Genomic DNA, 10,611 nt, shown 5'->3' with positions numbered 1-10,611 from the left:
CTCGAAGCCATTTCCTCTTGCCCTATCAATAGTTACTTAGGAAAAGAGATCCACCCCCACCTAACTGCAAACTCCTCTAGGTAGCTGTAGAGAAGGAGAGGGCATCTCCTCGGCCTTCATTTCTCCAGACTAAACAACTCCACTTCCTTCATTCACTCCTCAGAATACCTCCAGACCCTTCATCAGCTTTGCTGCCGTTCTCTGAACCTGCTCCAGCACCTCAATGTCTCATCCTGTACTGCCCAAAACTGAACTCGGTACTCAGGCCACAGCCTCCCCCATGCCAAGTACAGCAACATGCACAGTCACTGCCCTGCTCCTGCTGGACACGCTAATTTCGAGACAGGCCAAGATGCTGTTTGCTGCCTTAGCCACTTGGGCACACTGCTGGCTTATGTCCTTCAGGTCTTTTTCTGTCAGGTAACTTTCCAGCCACTCTGGCCAAGTTCATAGCATTGCTTGGGGTCATTGTAATCCAAATGTAGGACCCAGCACTTGGCCGTGTTATCACCACATACAGTTGACCTCAGCCCGTTGATCCACTCTGTCCAGATCCCTCTGCAAAGCCTTCCTGCCTTCAAGCAGATCAGTTTGGTGTCATCTGCAAACTTGCTGAGAGAGCACTCAACTCCTTCATCCATGTAATTGATAAAGGTATTCAACAGGGTTGTACGATAGTGTTCCCCAAGGTCCAATACTGGGGGCTGTTCTCTAATACCTTTATTAATGATCTGTGTGAGGGGATTGAGTGCACCCTTAGTAAGTCTGCAGGTGACACCAAACTGGATGGGTGGATCTGCTGGAGGGCAGGGAAGCTTTAGAGCAGGATCTGGGCAGGTTAGACTGACTGTATGAAGTTCAACAAGGCCAACTGCCAGGTCCTGCACTTGGGTCACAATAACCCCATGGTAAGTGTTTCGGAGCACTGCAAATTCCTTTTTTCTCCTCCCCCCAGCCCCGCAGGTTTGAATGAAGGCCACACTAAAACTGCTTTCCCCCCACTCGCCCTGCAGGCTTGGAAGGGGAACAGCAGGAGTCCCCTTTCTACACATGTATTGACTCCTGTGGAAGCCTGCACTCGAATCAGGCTGGTGGTTGGCTGGGTTTTCATGCCCATATAAAATGGCAAATGGACATTTTGTCTAGAAAAAGCACAAAGAGAGCAAGGGAGAGAGTGTGAGGGGGTTTCCAACTTGAAAGAGTTCCTGCCTTGACAGAGCTCCTGACAGGACAGGTTCCTGCCATGTCAGAATTCCTGTTTTGGACCGTTCCTGCTTTTGGATGGCTCCTACCTTTTGCACAGCTCTCGGTTTTACACCATCCCTGCCTTTGGATGGTTCTCCCCTCTTTTGCATCATTCTGTGCAGATTTGCAAGCTTGGCAAATCCTGGAGTCCATTTGAGAGAGCTGCTGGTGGCACCTGAACCCAGTTACTCTCTGAACATACTGCAGCCTTGATTTTCTGGATTTTCTGAACTGGGGAGACCCTAATAGTTTGGGTCTCCCCTATGGCTTTGAGGCAGTGTCACTTCCACAAATCCCTGTCTTGTGGCAGCTGTGTCTCAAGACATTGCTGAGTTTGGCAGCTTTGCCACTTGCCTTGGGCTTCTGCCGCATGGATTCAGGCTACTGGATATTGCTTGCAGTGTCAAAAGGCAGCCGAGCCACAGAGAAATCCAGCAAGGGATCATTGCTGAATACCTATCTCACCTCTGTGACTAAAGCCTGCTGTTCTCTCAGTTCTCTGCTCAGCCTGATTGCTTGTAGGGCAAAGCTGTGTTAATAGCTTAGCCTGTTCCATTTCCTGACTTCCTAAATCTCTAAATTTGTCCATAACATCCTTTGAAGAATTCCAGATCAAATTAGAATCTGTAAATAAACCTAAGCTAGTTTTGTATCTAGTCTGGGGGCAGGGTTTTTGGGAAAATAAAAGAATTCTATTTTTATAATTTCTAACTCAGACACATTAATTCCCTGCCCCCATGACAGTAAGATACAGACCTGGGGATGTGTGGTTGGAAAGCTGCCCTTCTGTTCTTTTCCTCTGATGCTAGGATGGGAGTGAGTGAGCAGCTGGGTGGGGGCTTACCTGCCAGCCAATCAATTCCCTGAATCCTGACAGCCCAATACCACTGCAACTGATGCAAAACAGTCTGGAGGAAATTTTACAGTCATTACTAAGGAGTTGGATGTTAAAAACATCTTAGAAGTCAATTATTTATAAACATTTATTTGAAATGCAAATATTAGAGTGAAGATGGTCTTGCATACAAGATCTTTCTTTGCTCATATGACAAAATAATCCAAAAATTCCCCATTTCTTTATCTGTTCTTGAACCTCAAATGATGTCTTCTCTCAGGCTGCCCATGGAGTATGTTGTGATAAAGATCAGGCTTGTGGGTTTTGGATGTTTTACATTTCAGAAGAGAAAATATTTTTCTGAGCCTTTGCAATAAATAAGTGGCCACTTGTGCTTCATCAGATAGTTCTGCATGTAACTGTTTGTTCATATCTCCATAGGCAGACATAATGACAACTTGGAAGAGACGAATCAAGACACAAATCATCACTAACATGAAAAAGGCTAGGAAAAGAGCACCCACCAACCTGTTGGATGAAAATGGGGTGTCTCTGAAAGTTGAGGCACAGTAGGAGAGTATGGTCTGAGCAGAATGAATCATGCTATTGTACTTCCATTCATGCTGCCCAAACACAAGGTAGCCAAACATTGTAAAAGCAGAGAAGTACACCAGCATCATGAAGGCCACTGAGGAGATCCCAGGAAGGGCTAAAAAGATGGATCTTTGTATGAGGCGCACGTCATAAACCAACAGAAAATATTGTAGAGTCTTCAAAATGGTAAGAAATCCTAAGAAGCCCATAGAAATCCTTAAAATCTGATCTAAATGAGAAACTGCATGAAAATGAATGAAATCATTTGGGTGAAGTAAGTAAAAATGCACTATATCTGCTCCCATCTTAAACTTGATGGCCTTTAAAAGGACGAAAAGGAGGAATGTTGCTTTTAAGCCAAGGTTGATTATGTTGGAGATGTTTTTAATATAAGCTTTTTTCTCTCGGTACATGGTGTAGACCTCCTCTGCAATGTAAATGAATAGAAAGGCAAGAACAATTGCAAACAAAATCATTTGAGCTTTAGTTTGCTCTTGGAGAATGGGGAGTGCAAAAGAATGTACTGCCAAACTTGGCTTTATGATCCCAAAACGAGACTGTTCAAATATAATTGAGATAGTGCAAAAGAGGTCTGCATCTGAGTTAAATGTAGTTAATTCAATAATCACAGCCCATGTCTTGTCATCGAGCCAGTAGCTCTGTTGTAGAGAGTTCAGCCTTGTTGTTGAATTAGGACTTCTTTCTGTGGGGAAGAAGTAAAATGTGTATCCTGCTGGTCCATATGTGTCCAGATCTCCATATGAATAATACATCCACTGAGTCCTGTTTTGCTGGTAAGTGAACCCATCATAACTGCTGGCATCCTTGGAAACAGACTGGTTGGCAGCCTTTGTCCAAGTGCCAGCGTAGTCCCCTTCCTCTGGGGTGTCACTACTGTAGTCATGAAGACAGTGGCTGCTACTAACCACTAAGTTAATTACAGAGCTGTGAGGATGAAAACATTTCTTCTTAGTATCTTTAGCCCGCACTTGCCTCATCCTAGGCAAACCAAGGATTTTAGACCATCTCTCAGAAAGAAAGGTTGGCTGAATATCACTGTGGATCAAAGGCAAGAATGAGTTTTTCACCCAACTGTAGATATCTTCCAGCTTATCTACACTGGAGAGTCCTGGGGAGAATTTGTTGTGAATGAATCGATTGTAGTGGAAACTATCAACATTCTCATTAAAATATACAAAATAGAAGAGCAGTGTTAAAAAGACAAAGTGACTGATCAAACCTTTTATGAAAATAAATGCCTTAGCTTTAATTTGTGCCCTTTTCAGCATGTTTTCCATTTCATCAGCTTCTAAAGGCTTATAGTACTTGGTGCATCTGATTTCAGCAAGTTTCAAGTGCATCTCTCTCATCTCATCAGCACTCATCCTTTCTTTAGCCAGCTTAACCTCAAAATACTTTTCCTGACTTAACCATGTGATATTTTCACAGGATTTTGGACAGATTGTACTCACAGCTGAGAAAAACGTGATTTTTAGAAAGGAAAGGAAGAACACATTCTCAATAAAGGACATTATAGATGCTAAAAGCCACTCTAGGGAAGTCTGATAACCATAAGACAAACCATATAACACGATGAAAAAAGAAGACGCCCCAGTGACAGCTATAACCAGTGCCCACGAGAGACAGGTGTGCCACTCACTAAAAACTAGTCTCTGGAGAAAGGGTGTGGGAGCAGAGCTTAGTGGTTTCCTTCCTTTCTGAAAGTTATTCCTTTCTCCTGCATAATTTTTACTGGAGTTGGAATCTGATGGTGTCCTTCTCTGGGAAGCTTTAGCTATTGGAAGAGAATCTGTGTTTGTCTTCTGCTCCTCCGTTACAATGACATTTGCATCTCTTTCAGAAATGGCACAATTACTCCAGTGTGGAGGACCTAACTTGCTTCTTGTCTTTCTGGAATGTGGAGGGCTCTGTGACTTGTTTGGACCAGGAAAGTTCTCCAAGGGATTCATATTCTTTGCTTGTGCTGAAGTTTCTGAAAGGTGCATTTTTTGTGGTGGCTCCTTCTGGTTCTTAAGATTTCCAGATGTCAGGAGTGAACTTGGGTTTAGGTCTGCCTGATTCACGCCAGGAGGACGCTTAAATAAGGCAATTATAAGGATTTCCACAGGTAGAGTAATCAAAGCACACTCAATTCCTACTATTATTGATCTAATAAAATTTAGGTGTACTGAGGATTCTTCAATCTTGTAAGCATTAAAGAACATAATGTTTACAAACAAGTTTAATACTAGTATGGCTAAACAGGAAGACAACCTTTGGAGTCTGCTGAAAGTGCCAGTGGGAACACGAGCGAAAACTGAGAGCCACAGATGGCCCTCTGTCAGGCTTCTGACAAGATTAATTAAAAAATAGTCAGTTCTGTGCAGAGGTGCCTTGGGATTTGTGACAGAAAATGATCTTTCTAGTAACTGATCACCCTTGTCAAGGGAAAACCATTTCCGGCACACGAAGAACCAGGTCTTCCTGGTGGATGTATTCTCAACTTCAGCTCTGCTTAAGAACCAGCCTGGAGATGAGCCCTTGTTGTTGTGCCAGGTCTTGAGCATGTGAATGTCTCCCAAATCTTCCTTAGTAGTTAACAGAAAGCAATCAATGCCTCCTTGTCGGAGAGATGGAAAATATGGGTGCTGTAAACAATGAACGGCGCTCTTGCCTTTCAGGCCAAAGAGCTGAAGAAAGACATCTGCTGTGGTTCCAGCTCCGCAGCGACTGCCCGTGTATAAAGTGACCAAATACCTGACTTTGTCAAAAGGGTCGTTGTCTGGCAGGACTATAACCTTGCCTTTGTTGGCCCTGTCAGCCCTGTCTTTTCTTATGGCCCAGATGGCCAAAAGAGAGTAGATGGCAAAAATGAAAAGAACTGTTAAGAGGGTCACTGGGTTATTATGTATGTCTGCTATCAGAGCTTTCCCCAGATCTATCATGTTGGGGGCAACTATTACTTTGGCTGCCAGGAATTTGATACTAGATGTGGATATATTTAACACAGAGCGGGCCACCCCACTTCTGTGCCTGTGCTTCAGATTGCAGATACAATGCACCCTCTGCCAGTTAGTCAAGGGGCCAAGCCTGCACGTGTCTTGCCTCCACAGACTTTGAACATTATCCAGAAATAAGCACTGATCGCCAAAGATGTGAATGCTCACCAGGCTCTTGGTTTTAGAGCTCACCACATAAGGTGTCTGCAGGACAATGGAGATATTGTGAGCCTCTCTGCTGCTTCCTTGAGCTGTGGCTCTCAGCAGTGACTCTGGGAGGCAGATAGTATAGGGAGCCTTAATGTGACAGCCAGTGCTAGCTGTGTCAGTTTTGTTTGCCACTGTTGGCTTGTCATGAAAAGCTTCAAACAAGGCTATGGGCTGAGCATGAGTGACGTTAGTACCTGTAAATACTAGCACCTTGAAAGTAACTTGTAAATTGGTCATGATCTGGAGGTATATGGTTGTGGTATTTCTGTTGACTTCCAAACTAAATCCTCCAGTTGTGTGAGCTTGCGTTTTGCCAGGTCCTATTGCTAACTGAAAAGTTGAAGATTGCTTACCTTTTCTAGCAATAAGGATTTCTGCTTTTTCAGGCATGATCCCTATCAGATGTCCGTTAGCCTTGGTCTCTGCCATTTTAAATCCCATGACCATTGTTGTGATTTCCGACGTGTAACTTAACCAAGGGAAAGGGTTGTCTTCAAACTCAAAAAGGGCAGTGGAAATCACAGCATCAGGGGACAACCCTGAATAATTGCCCTTTTTTAGTAACGGGTAAAAGCAATTCCTGCAGTGGTCTCTGGCAGAGTAAGCACTTGTAATATTCCAGGCTTCATCTTTTTTCAGAATGATATTCCACTTTTTTGTTTCCATGAAAGTGTCTATTTCTCCAGGGACTTTGCCATGGAAAACTATCTCTGTTAAATTTTCTGTGATGGACACAACTTGTTTAACTCCATTTACGTTGACACTCCTGTGTTGCAGGAGAGCAGCTCTCAGGACATTGGACAAGCAACTCAGTATTCCACTGCTCTGAATTTCTGCTTCCTCGGACCAATGGCTCTCATGCCTCCTTATCCTCAGCACTTCTGTTGCTTCTGCCAGTTTCCTAATGGCAAAGTCTTGTGATCTGCGTGTCACTTCATCAACTTCCTCTGTGGCCTGACAAATAGAAGCAACTACTTGGTTGACTTCCATTGTGCTGTCAACTGAAATGTTCAGGGCTGTTTTAATCAGGTTTTCTCTAAACTGAGCCTTAGGGAGATGGAGATTTGGTGCGTCTTTAATGTAGTTTAAGAGTGAGGCTGACAGGTAAGTCAAATAACCTGCACTAAAATAGTCGCCAGTCTGAAGATAGGATGTCATCTGCTCGTTTAAACTGCTCACTGAAGCCATCAGTTCTCGAAAGGCATCAGCTAGTGGTCGACTGCCAATAGGGTTCTGCACGCGAACGTGTAAATTCACTTGAGTAAATGCCCCGAGGGAATCACGGACTTGAACGTAGAGAGTCACATTGTAGTTCTGAGAGATCACTCCAACTGGGAGAAAGGATGGAGGAGTTTTAGGCAGATAACCAAAGTACAGAATTGTGCCAAATGTGTTTTCCTCCACAGAAGTTATTTTGGTAGTTCTGGGTACATCAGAAGCTACTATCACTTTATATGTCAGAGGTAAATGTCGGTCAGAAAATCCACTGCATTCAACAACAAACTTTGTCTGCAAGGCTGTACCCCAGCGTGGGTTGATGGTACACTTGCCAGCCCTTGGAGGAGAATTGATCCTAAATGCACGTCTGTACATAGAGGACCTACCATCCCAAGTAGTTACATTTAACAGGAGTAGGTAGGATCGCTGTACAGCCTTGGTGAAAGTCAGAGCATGTATAGAAAGGTAAGCCCCATACCTCCCCGTCGTGGTTCTGGAGGACCAGTCAAAGCTGACTTCTCTAGATTTATCAGAAAAGAGGGACCAGTAGTAGACTGGCTGGTTGTGCGACCTACAGTTCAGGCATTTTCCAGACAAGATAAATCTCTCTGTTGGAATTAGAGTTCTACCACAGTTTTCAATGCATGTCACATCCAGGAGGAGTGGAGAGCCAGGCTTCACATTTACACTTTGGTCAGCGTAACTCCTCCTTCTGCCTTTTTCAATCACTAGACGAAAGTAATACATGGCATTTCCTGGGAGGAATTCTTGAGGCATTGTCTGAACTGGACCTGAGGGTGTTATCCATTTCAAATCCTTCTGCTCCGGATGACATTTGTTTCCTGGGCTGAGTGCCATGGTTTGATAGTCCAACACCTCTTTAGTGCAGTACCAAGTAAACGTGATTCCCTTTAGTCCTTCCTGAGAATCAGGATCGTAAGATGCAGAGCCATCAAGAGTCCACTTCTCAGAAAAGCCCACTGTGCGGAGTGTCCCCCCTGCAATATTTGCCACTAGGTCGGTGTCCTCAACCAGAACGTAAATTTTATCTGAGCCCTTGAGGACTGTCGACGTCATAATCGGGCTTACCTCGACAGTGAAATAAAAGAGGTACAAGCCATAATCTAAAGTGTAACTGGGAACAGTTATGAGTACCAAGTGAACACCATACATCGAAGAAGAGTCGATTGGTTTTGACCAGTCGGGCGTGGTTGTTGTGTTGTGAACACGATAGACTCGCCACAGGGGCTTGACAGCAGCACCAACGTTGCACTGTAGCAGCAGCCTGGCAAAGAGGCTAAAAGATATCCCCCTTTTCTGGCGCAGGGTAGTGGTTTCAGGAGAAGGTTTCTGAATATACAGGGCCTGTATCCGGCAGGCTTCTTGCTGGCAAGCTGGTGGTGCTTCTGTGGTTTTTGCAGCGTTGTTGTTGACTCTGACTCTCAAAAGGTCCTGTGTAAGGGTGCTTCTGGGACATTTCACTTTTGCCATAAACCCGGTGTATTGCTTTGGATCAAAGAGCGCGGCAGAGCGACGGACAAAACGCATAGTGTTTCTTACTCGATTGTTGTATGTGTATGTGCTGTTCCAGAGAAGGAGGTCTGTTGGTGCTCCAAAAAGCTGCAGATGGAAGGTCCACTCACACTGTAGCGTCGGATCTTGTGCAGGGATAAACTGCACGAAATAAGTAAAGTTCTGCAGAAAAGGAGGATCGCTGCTGCTGAAAACATGGACTTCAAAGTTCACACATGAAGCAGGTGAGCGTTTCACTGTAAGGAGGCTGGAGGCCACAGGTGGAGGAGCACTGCCTGGCAGGAGGCTTGTGTGCAGCATGACCTGGCCTGACCAGCTCCAGGTGTTCTTTGTCCAAGTTGATTTCAGGTACCAGAAGCAGCCAGGTGGAGGTGGTAGCTGCCCCTTTTCCCTCTCTGCCTCTGGTCTTGCTCCTGGGGTGGGCTGGTAACACAGGTCTGTTGTGTTGTTCCACTGGCATGAGGCCCACTGCTCCTGGTCCTGCCATTGAGAGGCTTGTCTGTGAGGGCCCCAGCAGGTGACCAGCAGGGGTGGTGGCTGGGGGTGGGGAGAGAAGCATAGAATCATTAAGGTTTGAAAAGACTTCTAAGATGAGAATGGAACATCTCTTTTATAAGGAAAGACTGAGGTAGCTGGGGGTCTTCAGCTTGGAGGAGACTGAGGTCTGACCTCATTAACATTTATAAGTAGGTAAAGAGTGAATACCAGGAGAATCAGAGAATCATAGAATCAGCCAGGTTGGAAGAGATCTCCAAGGTCATCCAGTCCAACCTATCCCCCAGCCCTGTCCAATCAACCAGACCATGGCACTAAGTGCCTCAGCCAGGCTTTTCTTGAACACCTCCAGGGACAGCGACTCCACCACCTCCCTGGGCAGCCCATTCCAATGCCAATCACTCTCTCTGGCAAGAACTTCCTCCTGACATCCAGCCTAGACCTCCCCTGGCACAACTTGAGACTGTGTCCCCTTCTTCTGTTGCTGGTTGCCTGGCAGAAGAGACCGACCCCCAGCTAGGCTCTTCTTGGTGATGCCGAATGACAGGACAAGGGACAGTGGGTGGAAGTTGAGGCATAGGAAGTTTCATGTAAACATGTGAATTTTTTTCACTCTGAGGGTGACAGAATACTGGAACAGTCTGCCCAGGGAGGTTGTGGAGTCTCCCTCTCTGGACATATTCAAAACCTGCCTGGACATGTTCCTGTGTGATCTGATGTAGGTGGTTCTGCTCTTCAGGAGGGTTGGACTGGATGATCTTTCAACCCCTAACATTCTGTGATTTTGTGATTCTGTGATCATTAAGTGTAACCCTCAGCCCAGCACCACCATGCTCACTAAACCAGGTGCCAAAGTGCCATGTCTACATGTTTTTTGAACACCTCCAGGGATGGTGACTCCTCCACCTCTCTGAGCAGCCTGTTCCAATGCTTAACAATCTAAACCTCCCCAGGTAAGACTTGAAGCCATTTCCTCTTACCCTATCAGTAATTAATTAGAAGCGACTGACTCCCACCTAAGTGTAAACTCCTTTCAGGTAGTAGAAGAGATCGGTAAGATCTCCCCTTAGCCTCCTTTCTCCAGGCTACACAACCCCAGTTCCCTTAGCCACTCCTCACCAGACCTCTTCTCCAGACCCTTCACCAGCTTTGTTGCCCTTCTCTGGACCTGCTTCAGCCTCTCAATGTCTTTCTTGTAGTGAGGGCCACAAAGCTGAACCCAGAAGTTGAAGTGCAGCCTCACCGGTGCAGAAGATGCCCCCAAAACTTGGAGGCAGTAGCTGAGCAGCTGAAGGAGGAGAAGGCAGAGCACTGCCATCACTCTGGCATGAGGTGATGGAGAAGACGGGAACGCGGCTGGAGCGCAACCTGACAGAGGCTAACAGCTGAGGAGTTCTGCTGGAACAGGGCTCCGGGGAGACGGAAGGTTGCTCCCCGGTGCTGCTGACAGGAACGGTACTTTAGTAGGAGGGCAGTCATCGG

At 45.7% G+C, this 10,611-nt stretch overlaps 1 protein-coding gene across 1 annotated transcript; it reads right to left on the bottom strand.

Annotated features, from left to right (window-relative positions):
- Window positions 1-2,258: 2,258 nt before the first annotated feature.
- On the bottom strand, window positions 2,259-10,577 carry PKDREJ (polycystin family receptor for egg jelly). Its single transcript, XM_064142869.1, has 2 exons — window positions 10,373-10,577; window positions 2,259-9,171 (listed from the first exon to the last, which is right to left on the bottom strand). Exons 1-2 carry the CDS (start codon window positions 10,445-10,447, stop codon window positions 2,323-2,325), a joined length of 6,924 nt encoding a protein of 2,307 aa, XP_063998939.1. The 5' UTR covers window positions 10,448-10,577; the 3' UTR covers window positions 2,259-2,322.
- Window positions 10,578-10,611: the final 34 nt, after the last annotated feature.

This window comes from Pogoniulus pusillus, chromosome 4 (genome assembly GCF_015220805.1).
Source record: "Pogoniulus pusillus isolate bPogPus1 chromosome 4, bPogPus1.pri, whole genome shotgun sequence".
Taxonomy (NCBI): Eukaryota; Metazoa; Chordata; class Aves; order Piciformes; family Lybiidae; genus Pogoniulus; species Pogoniulus pusillus.
Note: the sequence above shows the minus strand (reverse complement) of the source record. Positions and strands in the feature narration are given on the sequence as shown.